This window comes from Trachurus japonicus, chromosome 5 (assembly GCF_045865225.1).
Source record: "Trachurus japonicus isolate A0001 chromosome 5, Traja_1.0".
Lineage (NCBI taxonomy): Eukaryota > Metazoa > Chordata > Actinopteri > Carangiformes > Carangidae > Trachurus > Trachurus japonicus.
In genome coordinates this window covers 4051155-4067958 of record NC_140911.1, presented here as the reverse complement: position 1 = coordinate 4067958, position 16804 = coordinate 4051155, and the positions used below count along the sequence as shown (strand labels likewise).

Here is a 16804-nt window from a genome sequence, read left to right as displayed (position 1 = left end):
CATACTCTGACTTTATGGTTTATTGATCCTGTCGTCGAGCTGCAGGAGGTACGGTGGCCCTGAGGGCTCAACGCGCTGCAGAGACACAAGACAACAAGCTGCAGAAATTCACACAACACAACAGAGATGTTTCTGGGGACATAAAATAAAAGTGGCGGACTAGTTCACAGCTTTTTCAAATTAAAAGTTGTGCAAATAAGCCATGTTTGTTTGGTTTATTATAATTCAGATTCAGATTTACTTACTTAGGAATTTTTCTTTGTTACAACCTCGTGAATTTTAAGAAAATCAACACAAAGTGAGATATACTACATATATAAATAAAATATTATTACTAAATTAAAAAGCAGAATAAGATAAGATAGAATAAGAATTAATGAAAATAATAATAATACTAGTACATATGTACTAGTTTTAACCCTGGTCCGTCACTGTTTTGTGTCCCCAGAAACTCTGTTGAGTTGTGAGTCTTTGCAGCTCATTGATGAAGTTGTTGTGAATTGACCCTTACAGCGTACATGAGACACTTATATAAACTGAGACTGGCAGACTTTTAGTATTTTGAGTTTATAAGAAAAAAACAAAACAACCCACAACATATTCAGTTTTTTTATTTTAAAACATCCAACATAAAAATAGAAAATCAAATGTACAAGGTGAAAAAGAAAAATATTTTGCTTCTTCTTCTCCTCCGTCGTCCAACCAGTTCAACTTTTCCTCCTTCACTCGGACAAAGTGAAAAGTTCAACTCATCGTCTCCTTTCCGTCCAGATCTCAGATTCTCCGTCTCGGTAAAAATCCACAACGATAAAGTTTTTCTTTCAGTCTCTGTTTCCTCATCAGTTGATCATGATGAAGTTTGATTTACAATGAGCTGAAAAACAAAACCAAGACAAAACAAAACAAGTTGTTATTGATTCAGATGGAGGAGGAAGTGAAGAGTCGTGTGCTGACGTGTTGAAAACCACTTCCTGCTTTTGTTTGTGAACCTGCACAGCTTTGATGTTGAAGTGATTAGTTACAGTATTTTAAAGGGATACACCAGCATTTTTTTTTTTACGTGTCTTGCCTCACTCCCGAGTCCATGACCAGCAGATAGACACCATCCTTTCGACTGTGCGTGCAGTAACAAGGGAGATAGAGCCCGTATTGCCGTAATTACCTTAGCTCAAACGCTGGAAGTGTAGTGTTAGCCTGCCTCCACCTAAAGTCATCAGAGAAACTCTTCAGCAACTCTAAACGGAAACCGGCGGGCCGATCTTGGTCTCAGAGCTGACAAAACTCTCCGGTAAGGCATCTTGAGCGGTCAAATGCCGGTAATGGTACGAGATCGGTCAAAACGGAGGGTTCAAGCAAAAACGGTTTATTTTGGTTCAAGCTAGCTACAGCGAGGGTAGGTTAGCTTCCTATTTCAAAGTAAAAGCACAAATTCCATCATCATGGTTTTCTGTATGTAAAGGGCAACGGGTGTTTTATTTTGTGAAAGTAACCGGAAGTAAGTTGGTCACAACGGCTAGCTTGAGTAGCGCCGAATTCGTCCGAACAAAATTGTAAACAGCTGGTATTTAGACAAATTAGCAACACACTGCTGATCTAAACGTCTACTTTCTCACCTAAAAGTGTTTGAAATGTGGATAAAGTGATATATTTATAGAGTTTAGAGCTAAAATGAAATCAGCTTCTGACTGCTGATTTCGGCTCGGGTAGCAGGCAGGCTAACACTACCTATGCACTTCCAGCGTTTGAGCTAAGCTAATTAGCGGTGCACCAGCTCTATCTCCCTTGTTACTGCACGCACAGTCGAAAGGACGGCGTCTATCTGCTGGTCATGGACTCGGGAGTGAGGCAAGACATGAAAAAAAAAAAGTTGGCATATCCCTTTAAGCTTGTATATGATAATCTCATCTCATCTCACCGATGAACTCGGCCACGGCGTCGTGTTCTCCCTCTGTGCGGATCGTTCCGGCGATGCTGTCGTTCTCCAGGATCGGCAGGAAGAGCTGGACGAAGTCTGACGTGTATGGAGGAGCGATGACGTCCAGAACCTGCAGAGACACAGCAGCTCAGGGATTAATCTGTTCTACAGGGGTCTCAACATTCAGGTTTTAATATAGAGATAGATATAGACATATAGATAAACAAATGCACTTCAATAAACTAGAATATCATGGAAAAGTCCATTTCCAGATGGATTCAGGCTGAGTGATCTTTAATATGTTCAGCCGTTAACACTTTAAAGCTCTTCTCTCACCAGAAACATGAATAATTAAATAAACCAAATACAAACAGGCTCATCGTTACATCAACATCAGTTGGTGCAGATTCTTATCAAAGGTTTTCAACTCAAATAAAAACTTTATCTCAGAACCGTTTTATGGCCTTAAGGGGTGTTCACACCAAACGCGATGCTGCGTCGTCGCGCGTCAAGATTACATATAAAATCAATGCACAGACGTGATTAGACGCGAAATTTGACTCTTCTCTTTCTGTGAGTTTGTTCCTCTTTTTCCTCATTCTCTCTTTTGCTGATCCGACCGGATGCTGCCGTTACCTCGGTGACGAAGTATCTGATGAGGGAGATGTCGGTGTTGAGTTTCTCCAGACACTTCCTGATGTAGCCGACCACCGGCAGCACGTAGCCTCGACTCAGCAGGTGAACCATCCGGTCCAGCAGCGTCTTCTTCAGCTCCAGCTGTCACACACACACACACACACAAAATAATCGATTATTAAATTAATCATCAACTATTTTGATAATCTAATAATCAGTTTGAGTAGTTTTTTTTTAAGAAAAAAAGTCCAAATTCTCCAGCTTCTTAAATGTGAATATTTCTGGTTTCTTTGTTCCTTCATGACAATAAACTGAGTCTCTCTTTGGTTTGTGGACAAAACGAGACATTTGAGGACGTCGTCTGGTGGTTTGAGAAACACTGATTGATGTTTTTCAACATTTTGTTGACCAAACAACTAATCGATTAATTGTTTACATAATGGACAGATTAATTGATAATGAAAATAATCATTATTTGCAGCCCTACTAAAGACTGGTATCGATGTAAAATACTGTTGATGGCTTGTAAAAAAGTGCTGGTATAAAACTGAGTCCAAGCCTTAAAGGAATAGTTCACCAGAAAATGAAATTCAGTCATTATTGACTCCCCCTCATGCTGATGATGAATACTCCAGAGTAGTTTTTTATTCCTCAAAGTGCATCTGGAGACCCGGGAGGCCGGTTCCTAGTCCAACCAAAATTTTATAGGGCCCGACACAAAAACGTCCATAAAACTACACAAGAACCATTTAATATTCCTCCACACTGCTCGTCCACTGCAATCCAAGTGTCCTGAAGGGAGATAGTCCAGAGTTTACTGGAAACAACGTCATTTAGGACATTTTTACAGCCTCAACAGTCCTGGATTGAATTTGAAAGTTGACCGGACTTCCCTCAATGACGTAGTTTCCAGTAAACTCTGGACTATCTCCCTTCAGGACACTTGGATTGCAGTGGACGAGCAGTGTGGAGGAAGATTAAATGGTTGTTGTGTAGTTTTATGGACGTTTTTGTGTCGGGCCCTATTACTCTCATATAAAGTTTTGGTTGGACTAGGAACCGGCCTCCTGGGTCTCCAGATGCACTTTGAGGAATAAAAAACTACTCCAGAGTTATTATTCATCAGCATGAGGGGGAGTCAACAATGACTGAATTTCATTTTTTGGTGAACTACTCTTTCAACCAACGGATGGACAGAGTGAAGGGAATGTGTTTAACGGATCTAGAGGAGCGACCTTTCCCAGGAAATGGGAGAAATAATGAACTGCTTTTATCAGAACAATAGAGGAGGCTACATATTAACAACTGAAGCAAGTGGATACTATATAAAATAATATTATCAACAGACGTGTTTTGTCTGTTGTTTCTGTCTCCAGCAGCTTGCCGTCAGCTTGTTTTCCCTCAAACTGAAAATACTAAATAAAAAAGTATCAAAAAAAGAAAAGGGAAGTGGTGGTGAGTGTTGGTTTAAGGCGGACGGACTCGGACACACACCTGCTCCATGACGTCCAGCTGTGAATGCTCCGTCTCAAACAGTTTGATGAGCAGCTGCAGAACCTGAGGATGGAGCAGCTGGTGACACGTACAGATCTGAGGACGGAGACAGAGACGTTGCGTTAAAATCAAAGTCAAGACTGAAAATAAATGAAACCTGTGAATGAAATAAAAATTGAAACCTCATCTCAGTGAAGGACAGAATACATATTGGGGAGATAATTGTTACATGTCTCTAGATATTTCCTCCCCTACATCTTAGGGCGTATTCACACCAGGAAAGTCCGATAGTTCACTTGCTTTGGTGCGGACTAAATTTTTTTTTTACTTGGTGCGGTTTGTATTCACATTGCATTTTTTCACAAGCGGATCAACTTTGTAAACAAAAGCACGTGTGTCCCACAGTCGCTCAGTCATTGGATAAAAATTATCAGCGTACTCAGACCAGGGTTTTTTCTGCATTATACATTTTGAGGCGGCCGCCTGTCTGCGTTTGTACGGAGAGATCAGCTGATCCGCTGCTGTTTTCTCCGAGCGTCTCCGCCTGCAGATGTTCAGCTGAGGGAATACGCTCCTCGCGTCAGGAGCAAGTTGATAACCAGCTTCGTAACCTACCGTGTTAACTCGGGCCGGAGCTTGAGGTTTTGTTGAGCTGGAACATGAACACAAAGCCTGGCGATGTTGAGCCTCCTTCACAGTACAGGCCGGAGGAGTCAATGTTTTTTTTTTCCCCTGGCCTTTATTTTGAAAGGACAGCTGGAGAGAGACGGGTAGGCTACACGGAGATAAAGTGAGGGGGGATTGACACGCAGTCCATTATTATCTGAAGCTTTCAGGCAACATTATCACCCCTAACAATACTATAGCCTATATATTGGTGAGAAATGAACGAGGAGGAGGGGGAAAAAAGACGTGTAAACGGCTATTGATTTTTCTAAACGGTTATAATTTGTTGTGTACCCGTTTACACGTGTAGTGACACCCCTAGTCTGAAGGATGGTGCGCTAAAAAGAAAAAGGAAAAAAGGACGGCACAGCAAAAAACAAACAAACAAAAAAACATAATCATTCTCTCAGGATGTCGCGTACGTGCCGATCGTCATTTAAGCCTAGTCATATTTATTTCTATTAACGGTTATTAATCGGATAACGACTTTCTGTTATCGGTTAAAAAATATATAAAGAATGCGCATCCTTAACGGCGACGGGTGCGTCCTCTCCAGCATCTGACAAATGTTTTCCACTGACCAAAAATCAAGGAGGCAGTGTGTCTATCTGTGCTCCATGTTGACCCACGGCTCATTGTTGATAATTTACACATTTTCTGACAACAACGGAAGCCTGTTGAATCCAAAAAGGCGCTTGGATTTTGCATTTGGTTCGGGAAAGGTTCGGTTTGCATTCACACTGGACGCGAACCGCACCAGGGTTCGTTTGGGACTCTGGTGCGGATCAAACAAGTGGACCGAGTCCCAGCTGCAGAGGTGGTCTCGGTCCACTTGTTTGATCCGCACCAGAGTCCGCTGGTTTGTATTCACACCTCCCCAAAAAGTCCGCACCAGAGGAAAAGTCCGTTTTAAGCGGACCAAACGAGCCTGGTGTGAATACGCCCTTAATCAGCTTCTATTGTTAAAGTAAAAAGAACTGTGAATCTGTAGAAACCTGACAACTGTTTGTTTCAACGCGTCTTCAAACATTAGATCGGCTTGAACTCGTCCATCATTGTTAATCTTACCTCGTCCAGCAGAGCTAAGTGAACTGGCGTGTGGTCGGTCTGCAGCTGAAAGTAGCGCGGCTCCGACACGGTCCAGTCCACCCACTTCAGGACGCCCATAGCAACGACTGGGAATCTACACACACACACACAGTCAGAGGTCAATGGAAAGTTTCTTTTCAAAATAAAAGTCAATCATGCACTGATCAATTTAGAGATTTTGGGTTATTTTTCTTCCTTATCATGTCTTCTTTCAGAATAGTGGAAAGAAATGGTAGAAAATCCACATTAAGGTTTTTATTTTACTTCATTTTGTCTGTAAATTTCTCCTAAATTGACCAAAAGTTAGTCTGACCCATGTCATGTCAGGTGGTGTCATTGTAAAGCTCTCTCTCTCCTGAACAATGATGTCATTTCCTTTGTATCCGCAACCAATTGCAAAAGTGCGATTGACAATAACAATCTATGTAATTTTACAGTCCAAGTCTTTAAAGGCCGTTTTCTCAGAAAGAGTTTTTCAGACTCAGACTCGACTAGAAATCTCCACTTCAGCAGCACTTACAGACACCAAACCTTCCACTTTGATCCCTTTCTATATCCTGAAGGTTTTTCAGAGGAGATTGTTGATACATCATTCACAGCCTGATTTATACAACATTTTATAACTCAAAAAAGGGCAAAATTAGATTTTTTTTTTAGGGCTGTTGACAGTATTTTCTCATTTACAGAGTGATAAAAAGAGATATCCAAAATCCTCCTCTGTAAAAACTTCTGACTCTAATGTGTCAACAAAACAAAACAAGAATTTTGAAAGTAGCTTTATCCATTGTTCAGATTTCTGTTCTGGAAATATATGCAAATTAGCGCATATTTAATTAGATATGGTCTCATTTACATATTTAAACATAACATTTTGACAAAACTTGTCATACAAAAAATATTTGTCTTAATGTGAGTGATAAACTTGGGAAGTTTCATGGTGATATCTGTTGGTTTAAATTTTTACCCTATTCACCTGTAGTGTCTGAGATGTTAAAACTGAACCTGTGTTTGTTAGTTTTGTCTCTTTCTCACCAGTTTCCTCTCAGATCAATAACAAGCTCTGTCCCTCATCTCCCTCCTCCTCCAGCTGTTGGTTTAGTTTTGTCCACTCGTCCACTCACCGGATGCACTGGTACAACGTTCCCAGCTCGGCCACCAGCTCCGTGGCTCCTTTGTTCTCGTTGCAGCAGAGGTTGTGAACCGTCTCGATGGCCTTGGAGGTCGACTTCAGCTCGTCCTTGTTGATGTTCACTCGCTTGTTCTGGGACGGAAGGAAGAGGCAAGGCAAGGCAATTTTATTTGTATAGCCCGTTTTTTACAAACAGTTTGTCTCAAAGGGCTTCACATGGCATCATAACAACATCCTCTGTCCTTAGACCCTTAGAGGAGAAGAGGTGTCACTTGTTTTGCAAAGTGTCTGATATTTATAAAGACAAAGTCTGTCTGTTCGGGGTCACTGCTTCAAACCTCAGAATAACAGATTTATTTAAAGCAGAAGTAAGTGATATATTTGTGTTAATATAAGTCTTAAATAGTTATATCTTCCGACAGCAATCACTTCTATAGAGTGTTTGGACCGAAACACGGGTCTGTCAGTCACTCTGCTCTGCTCTGAGCCGAGGAGAAAACATTTATCGTATCCTACAGTTTTTATCCAATGAGGAGAGAGAACGGCATGCAGGGCTGTGTGTGCAGCCAAGGGACGCCGTGAATGTGGCGACGTAGGGACGAGGACTGTTATGGTGCGTTCAAGGAAACTCGTATTTTTCCGACCGTGAAGTGGTACCAGTTCGATCTGGTACGAGTTCACCGGTCGGAAGTTACGAGTGGCCGTTATAGTGACTTTCACCGGTAAAACAGGTCGGAAAAACACGAGTGGGTTGCCTGGAACGCTACAAAGTCGTAAGTTGTGACTTGAAGCTGTAATTTACGATTTCAAAAGCCGGCCTGGAACGCAGCATTAGCGAAAACGACCGGACCACTTACTTCTGCTTTAAGTTTTTACATCTTTCATCACATCATCAGTTTGTCAGAACTTTACTCTTCCTCCAATAAACTCAGTTTGCTTTATTTTAAAAACATTGAAGGGAAATTGGACTGTTTTTACTTGTTGAAGAGCCATAAATAAACTTTGTTAACATCTGTTTTTTTCTAGTAAGATAAATAAATCTTATTCTGTTCAGATAGATACTTGGCGTCCGTATATCGATACATGCCGTGCAAAATATTGCAATACTATGCTGTATTGACTATTAACAGGTTGTGAGCAGCACAAGAGGAAGATGAAGATGAGCAACTGAACGATCAGCTTGTTGTTGCATATTGCTGCTAATGTGTAAAAATAAACAGAGCAAATGGAAGGAAAACTGAAAATAAGGAAGCTTCATATTTAAATATCAGCTATATACTTATACAACGGAGGAAATTAGAAATACTGTAAAGGCCTCGTTCTAATAAAAGCCTGGTCCTCTGGGCAGTTGAGGTAAATAAAGGCCTTGGTCACTATTGGAGGAAATGTGGTAATTTTCTGAATTGTCCAGGCTGCTTCACAGTGCATCTTAACTTCCGACACACCAGAACTAGTAAATATAGTATAAACTACTGATAGAGTGAATGAAAAGTGAAATATTTGGTCTTGGAGCTTGAAAGCACCAGATGTCAGATCCATGTTTTCTAAAGTGTGTGTTCTCTGAGCAGATGTAGATGTAGAACTGCGTCTGCACCTTCTTCCACGTCTCCACCACGCTGGCGGCGTAGGCCAGGATGTGGATGTATTTGTGTTTGTGGTCCTGGTTGATCTTTGATCCGGGTTTAAACAGCGACTGCATGAACAGGTCCAGAAAAGCAGGAACTCTGATCTGAGGAGAGGGAGAGAAACACCTCAGTTTATCAGCACGTTAAGGTTTTAAAACGCTGAAAATAAGCGTTTCAAAGATGCATCAAGATTCTTAATGGGACGATTTTTAAATTCAAATAATTCATTCAAGTTTGATGATGTTGAGACAGTGATGTATTTTATTTTAAAGCACAATGCAAAGATTTATGTTTTGTTAGGGTTAATTAACAAGTGAACCTTTAAGTAATCGAGGCCTTTTCTTTTTCTTTGTGTGTTCAGACTCCAAGGAAGCTGCTGTATTGTAGAAATGCATTTAAATGATATTTTCTAATTTATTTTATGTAAATATTAAAAGTTATCAAATTTATCTGATGATTTATGTTAATTAATGAAGAAGCAAAGTAGAAAATTGAGGATGTGATCGAGATGCATCATATAATCCAATGGTTCTCAAAGTGAGAACTTTGGGGTCCTTGAGAGGATTCAAGGGGGTCCCCAACTTTTTCTTGAAATTTTACCACTTTTCTAAATTTTTTTTTTTTGAGAGAGATTTTTTTTTACTAGAATTGTTTTTGAGAAATTTTACCACTTTTTTCTAGAAAATTCTTAACCTTTTTCAATATTTCCAAAAATTCATGCCATTGGCCCCAATTTGAACGTACAGGTATATATATATATATATACACAAACACATATTAGTGTATTTCTAGTATTTGCTTCAAAATGTTGTCCAATGGGGGTCCGTGGTCTAATTTGTGTCCTTGATGCTGTAATCAAATCGAAGCGAATCGTAGACTCTGTGAATCGTGATCTAACTGGTTCGGCCAGTGAAGATGCAGCACCACTACGATGAAGACATGAACACATGAACACATGAAGGCATGAAGACATGAAGAGGGACGTCGGTCCTCACCAGCTCCACAGGGGGGGGGTCCATGCTGCTGAACATCTTGAACAGAACCGTGATGTCGGCCGGGTTCAGCGCTCCTTTAGACAACATGGCTCCCAGCGCCTGACAGGCCCGAGGATACGCCGCCGCCGTCCCCAACGCCAGCGTGATCTGACTGGCATCATGACCTCTGAGACACACAACAGCAACACAACAACACAACCACAGTCAGGTACATCAACATTCACATTTAGTGTTTGTTATGAACACAAATACACACAACACAGTCAGTCTGTCGGTTTTTACAGCTGAAGCACGAAGATTAACGATTAAAACCTTCATCATTTCATCATTTCAACTTGTTGCAACAAAACCGCAGGAACTTCGGGGTCATTGTTACAGGGGCTAAACGAGTCCCTGTCTCGTGTCGGGTGGGGACTCAGATCGGCCATGAAAAACTCCCGGGGGTGGGGCTTGAGGTTTCCTCTGAGCTGATTGGGTATAATCAGAGCAGGATGTAACACCAAGAGAAAGCCCCAAAATGAATGGCGTTTTTTTCTTCTTCTCTTTCCCAATGAATTAGCACAAAAAGACAACAACAAAAATATCCAAACTGAAACAATATCAGTGATGGAGTGACTCATACAGTTTCTTTGTTATTTTTAACCTAGATTCCGAGATTCCTCCCCGTATTTCCCAAAGAAAAAGAAAAGAGAGAAAAAAAGAGGGGGGAGAAAAGTAAAGAAAAGAAAGAAAACAAAACAAACAAAAAACACAGAATACAAACAGAACAGGAGAAAATAAAAATCTATGAAAATACATAAAAATAAGTGAAAAAGGAGCAACAATAAATGGCGTTTTAAAAGCCTGATCACAGACATTCAATAGAGCATTTTAATCTTATCAGTTAACAGCGAGAGTTGTTTACAGAAAGCTGCTGCAACGCTGTGTACAGAAGCCTGTGAGGACACGCAGCGCCACGGAGGAAACGTTAATAGAAAATACATTTTTGAAGTTTATGAATCGATCCAGAATCGTAGAGGATAAGAACTGGAGTGTTGACACGTCGAGGGGCGGGGCTTGTGGGATTTCCATGTGTAAATTGCATTTTGTCTTTTAATATTTCCTATTCAAATAAACAGCAGAAAGTGCCACTTTTCCCCTAATGAAATAAAATATTTAAAATAAAATAAATCCACTTTTTCTAAATGGGATAGCTACTTGACCCTCACTCTACTTCACATGTGACGGGAGCGTGCGTGCACGCTGACAGGCGACAGAGTCAAGAGATCAGCTGCCCGGGCTCCCTGCAGTCTAGGTGATGGTGCTGTTGATGACAATCGAGTCCGGCTCCGCAAAAAGGGCAAAACAGGTGGATGCAATGGTTGCATTCTTCGTAGAGGGCCGCGGACATGCACGGGAAAAAAAAAAAAAAAGAAACCAAATGCGTGCTGCTTCGTTCGCTCGTGCCGACAGCAGCATTAATAAACCACAACAAAAGCACGTGTAGCCCCCCCCGCATATCTGCTGCTGCTGTTAAAAAAAAAAAAAAGGGTCGACAATTTGACAAAAAGTCGACACATGGGCCTCGACAATCGATTTTCCAAATCCCGTGTCGTTCCCATCCCTAGTAAACAAGCTGTACCTCTCGTGTGCAGACTTCTGAACCTCTTGTCCGATCCGTCGAACGGCCGAACCTCCCTGTTCCTCCTGAGCCAGGATGGACATCATGGCCTGAGCGAACAGGTAGGTGTGTTCACCATGACACACCATCTTCTACGGAGGAGAGGAGGAAACAACTCAGCACAGACCAACCAACAAAACACAGCACCATGACAACAGCTTAAAGGAATAGTTCACCAAAAAATGACTCCCCCTCATGCTGATGAAGACTCTGGAAGGCTGCAGCTAACGATTATTTTCATTATCGATGAATCTGTTGATTATTTAGACGATTAATCAATTAGTTGTTTGGTCAATAAAATGTTAAAAAATGTTGAAAAACATCAATCAGTGTTTCCCAAACCACCAGACGACGTCCTCAAATGTCTTGTTTTGTCCACAAACCAAAGAGAGACTCAGTTTATTGTCATAAAGGAACAAAGAAACCAGAAATATTAATGTGAATTTCATTTTTTGGTGAACTATTCCTTTCAAGATGAAGAAGAAACACTGAGAGGGAGGATCAAACCAGCTCTAAAATAAATAAATAAATACATAAATAAAAACGAACAGGTTTTATTTCTAGAGACTGAGCGACTCACAGCGAACTCCGGCAGGTTCTTCTCCAGGTTTTCCTCTCCTCCGTCGAGCAGCGCGGCCAGCGACGTCCTCAGCACGCGGGAGAAAACCTCCAGCTGCTGACACGCCGTCGACACGCTGGTGATCTCACCCTGGTAACCGGCGTCTGAGATGAGCTGAACACAAACAGAGAGACAAGAGTCAACGGCTGCTCATCATCACACAACCAGACAGGGTTATCTCTCTATCTATCAAACTACAGGTTGTTGCTGTTTCTAGTTGCGAAACTTCTTTTTTTTTTCAATTCTGTTTTTATTGTGATTTTCATGGTTCACATGTTCATTCACATGTTCATTCACATATCAATTCACCAATCTCATCCATTCATCTGTAAATTACAACTGAGTTGCACAGTAATACATCCACGCTTCCACTGACAATACAGAAATCACACAAAAGATTAAATTAATAAAATACAACAATTGAGAACTTAACTCCTTAGGCTTAGAACAAGAATACTGGGGTGCACATCTGTTATATACTAGAGAAAAAAATTAAAATACTGATGCATAAGCGTTGAAAAGGAAAAACATAGGGGAAAAAAGGAAATGGATATAAGACCTAGTACTAGACAAACGATGGACGAACCGGAGTGACATATCTAATCCATCTTTCCCATCTTTTCAGAAACGGTTTTAGTCTTATAGCAAAAGTAATTCTTTCCATCTTCAAAATGTTATAAATTATGTCAAACCACTCGTCCACTGTAGGCTTTTCTAGTTTTAGCCACTTCCTTGTTATAGCTTTTCTAGAAGCAGCACTTTGAATCTGAAATAGTTGTGTAGTTTTTCTACCTTGACAGTGAAGTTGAGCATGAGACAGTCTGGATGAGCCTCGGCCAGCTTGTAGAAGAGATCCCTCCATGTGGTGTGCGCGATCATCTGTTCCAGCCAGGCAGGAGTCTGAAAAGGAAACACAGCAGGATGTTTTTATTCTTATTTCATCTCTCCACTGACAAGGCACAGTTTTTCTCAATTGCTAAGACACATTTCTTGAAACCTTCCATCCTTTTCTCTAAACTGTAAACACAAAACCCAGTTTTCAAACTGCATTTACAAAACCAGACATTGTTGTCAGATAAGACCCCGAGTCAATCAAATTGAAAACCACCACTGAACAGTCTGATTAGACACAACATAGAAAAAAGGAAAACACAATGATCAGATCATGAAGCTTTAGAAATAGTCTTTATGTTCACAATAGGAAAAAAGCATTTTGCAAAACAAAACAAAAATCCTGTTTAGCACTTCTAGTAAAAAATAAAAATATAAACAGGAATCATATTACAAATACAAAAGTGCATACAGTCTCTACTGTACAATCACTCATCTGCAGCATCATGTGGGTGTGCTTGAACTGGCTTATACTGTTTCTTTGAGACACCTGTGCTTTGATCGAGTTTCACTTTTGCTGCCTCCGCTCACCATTGTGCAACACAAGTGCACCACAGTGCCGAATGTGTTTGAGTGGGTGAGAAAATGTTTGCAAATCACATCTAACTAGGTGAGAAAAGTGCTCAAAGTTCTGACAAAAAGGAGGACCAATTCACTAAATGGGTTCAGAGCGCTGAGCGTTTGGTTCAGACAACAGGGTTTAGTGTTTTAGCAATTGAGAAAAACTGTAAGACACAAAAAAAGACAACTTTTATAATAAAACCATCTCCCAGAAATCTCACCTCTCCCTCCACAGTGAAAATAGAATCAGCTTTCTGGGGGTCGAAGTGTTTTATCAGGAGACTCTTCAGGTGGTTTTCTACTCGCTCTTGGACCTGAGCAGGTTCCACACCTAGGGACACATCACAGATCAATAAAGGATCAATAATGATGTTAACAGGTTGATATATATAAATATATATATATGTCTCTCTGTCTCTCACCCATCTGGATGAGCCACTCTGCCAGCAGGTTGACGGTCTGAGCCACAGCAGAGTAGTTTTCAGAGAGAAGCTGGATGACGTGTTCTGGAGAACCTCCTGCCTGGAAATACCTGTCAGGAAAATACATATGGTTTCAATCATACAATTATAATATGAGTATAAGTATTAGATCTTTTTTTATATATATATATTTCAAGTGTTTTTTCTCTTATTGGTCCAGACAGGTCATGATTGAAACGACTACTTTTGTGTGGCTTGAAATCTTATTTTATTGAATATATTTTCCTGTTTTATCTGTTCATAAATTGAAGAGCATCCTATTCTACTGTCTGTTTTGCTTATTTAATTATGTTTGATTACTTAATTATGTTTCATTTCTCTCTGTATTATATGCAAAGTAGCCTAATGATCTTGTCTCGACACCATGATTGATTGTAAATGTATCAGTTGCAAGGGGGCAGGTTCCTCATAAGCCTTAGTTGGCTTCTTACCTATCCTTTTCGTACGTATGTCTGTCATTCATACGAAATAAAACATTCATTCATTCAAACTCGCAGGCTGCTCACGTTTTGAGGGTGTTGAAGATGGCCGGCTCCATGATGTAATCTCTGCTGGAGAATTTCTGGAGACAATCTTCCTGGGTTTTCCCGTCATTTTCTCCTTCAACATAACCGTCCTCCTGGAAGACACGTGATTATGATTCAGTAAAAGTCTCATCTGAAAGTCTGTTTTTAGACAAACTGAATTCATAGCCAGGCTCCAGACTAGTTAGAGCACTAACTTAATATTAAAATCGGTAAGCAAATATTCACATTTCCTTTTCATTCATGATCCTCACACACCTTGACCTGACTGACACCTGTATGACAGATTCTTTGGGTTGTTCCATGTTTCACCAGTGTAACACTGCACATGCACAAGTAGATGAAAACGTTACTTGCACTGTCTCAAATTTTAGCCGCAAAGTGAAAAGAAACATACAGCTGATTTTTATACGTTCAGACTCAGAAAACTTTCTTCCGCATCACTGTAAATACTATCAGATGAATTAAGCCTCAATCTGTAAATAAAGTGTGATCGAACAGGAAGAATCAGAGAAACATGAAGAAATTAAATACAAAAATCCAACTACACTATTTTTGTGCAACATTTTTCTTTACAGAACAAGGACCATAACAAAATCACTGTCAGAGTGTAAACTATTCAAATTAAATGTTGATACAGAGCTTCACAGAACCAACACAAACTTAAATGAAACAATATTTTCTTACACCTTCATTACAATAGAGACAACTCTAAGATGACTTTACAAGACAGGACACTGGAATAAATGTGATAAAGCCAATAAGAAGCTAATCAATATTTGTTCTAAATTTTCACTCATGTACAAATTAGATGCCGCACTCTTTACTTTAACAAAACTATGTGATGAAATCTAAGATAGATAGATAGATAGATAGATAGATAGATAGATAGATAGATAGATAGATAGTTTTATTTGTCAGATTCGGGTGAGAATCCCGAAATAGCAAGAGTTTTAAAAAAAAATAAAGGAGAGGCAAGAGACAGTCATTTAAAAGAAAGATAATTGATTAAAGAAAAGTGATTACCTAATAAGGTTAATAAATAAATGAATGAAAGGCTAACACGAGAGAGGCATAACCAACTTCTTAAGAAAGTATTACAAAGTAAAGAGCCAGCCAAGAGGTAATTATGAAGTCATTATAAAGTGACTATGGTTTCAATCCATATATAAATATATTGCAGGCAATCACTTCAGCTAATAATAAATTACTAATATAAATATGAAAACAGCTGTTAGTGATCAGCTATCAGTTAGCATGTAGCCTGTTAGCATGTAGCCGGCTCATACAGTCACTAAGCTGCTGTTAGCTTTGATAATCTGAGCATCAGTGTGGATTTATCTGTCTCTAGCTCTCCGTCACCTCTGTCTGTGTGGTTTTTACTGAACGTTTTCTGTTCAACTGTCACAACAACAACAACAACAAACCACCACCACCACCAGCAGCAGCATAAGCTAACGATGCTAACCGAAGCTAACCAATCATGCTAACTGGCTCCTCACCGTGTTTCCCTCCCAGTCTCCGGCGCCGCTGTAATACTCCTCGTCCATGGTGACGGGGAAGAGGAGACGGTGACCGAGCTCTGGCTGTTATGAGGTCAACTGTGTCAACTGTGTGTGTGTCTGTGTGTTTGAGGAGGCTGGAGGAGGAAGCTAACCTGTCTAAGTAGCTTAGCCTGCTAACAACAACAGGAGGAAAATCAACATTCGAAAATGGCGAGAGGCCACGCCCCCCACTGACGTCACCAACACGCGAACAGAACATAAAATCAGAGTTTGTCATAGATTTGTTTAAACAGACCCATACAAAGACAGTTTTTCTATGGGTCTGATGGGTCTTTTTATTCATAAGTCAAACATCTAACCCATCTTCACATGCTTCTTAAAGGGATAGTTCAACATTTTGTCAAATTGGCCCATTGCTCTCTCTATTTTCAAAAATCGACTTAAAACATTCCTTTTTAATAGGGCATATAATTAGGGATCTGACTATGGTATCTTTTATCTTTTTATTTTTTTTCCGCAAATTGATTTGTTTTTAACTTGGCCTAATTTTATTCGTATGATTGTTTTTGTTTTATCACTGCTACTGTTTTATTGTCACTGTGTATTTTTACTGCCTGATTGTTGATTAATATTGTTTTTTGTTTGATGATTTGTATAAAGCACCTTGAGATGCATTTCATGTATGAAAGGTGCTATATAAATAAAATTATTATTATTATTATTATTATTGCCATAATCCCTATAGTCATAGCATTTGGTTCGTTACCTTTAATTGTCGTGCAAGCTATTTTTAGAACGGCGGAGCAGAGCCGTGAGCTGCTCAGAGCTACGCTACGGAGGCTCATGGGATTTCTTGGTTTCCCTCATCAAACTCATCAAATACACAATCCAACAACTCCACAACGCTCTGGTGGACAAGTTGTGAGCTGCACATTCACCACACTATGAGACTGCTTGATGAAAAACTGTCCTTGAAGGCAACGCGCATCAGCTGTTTTGCATGAATTTACCTC

General features: G+C 40.1%; 1 protein-coding gene across 1 annotated transcript; it reads right to left on the bottom strand.

Moving 5' to 3' along the window:
- Window positions 1–595: 595 nt before the first annotated feature.
- On the bottom strand, window positions 596–16004 carry nelfcd (negative elongation factor complex member C/D). Its single transcript, XM_085775700.1, has 15 exons — window positions 15789–16004; window positions 14269–14381; window positions 13703–13812; window positions 13502–13611; window positions 12621–12728; window positions 11790–11942; window positions 11171–11301; window positions 9550–9715; window positions 8524–8658; window positions 6922–7061; window positions 5780–5894; window positions 4046–4141; window positions 2552–2692; window positions 1916–2045; window positions 596–874 (listed from the first exon to the last, which is right to left on the bottom strand). The coding sequence occupies exons 1-15, from the start codon at window positions 15834–15836 to the stop codon at window positions 840–842; spliced, it is 1731 nt and encodes a 576-aa protein (XP_085631826.1). The 5' UTR covers window positions 15837–16004; the 3' UTR covers window positions 596–839.
- Window positions 16005–16804: the final 800 nt, after the last annotated feature.

Bases quoted from the DNA above. Each gene is read 5' to 3' on its own strand.
- nelfcd (XM_085775700.1), bottom strand. From the start codon at position 15,836: ATGGACGAGGAGTATTACAGCGGCGCCGGAGACTGGGAGGGAAACACG. The intron at 8,659-9,549 runs GTGAGGACCGAC...CCCTCTCCTCAG, and splicing joins ACCCCCCCCCTGTGGAGCTG to ATCAGAGTTCCTGCTTTTCT. The intron at 2,046-2,551 runs GTAACGGCAGCA...GTGTCTCTGCAG, and splicing joins TCAGATACTTCGTCACCGAG to GTTCTGGACGTCATCGCTCC.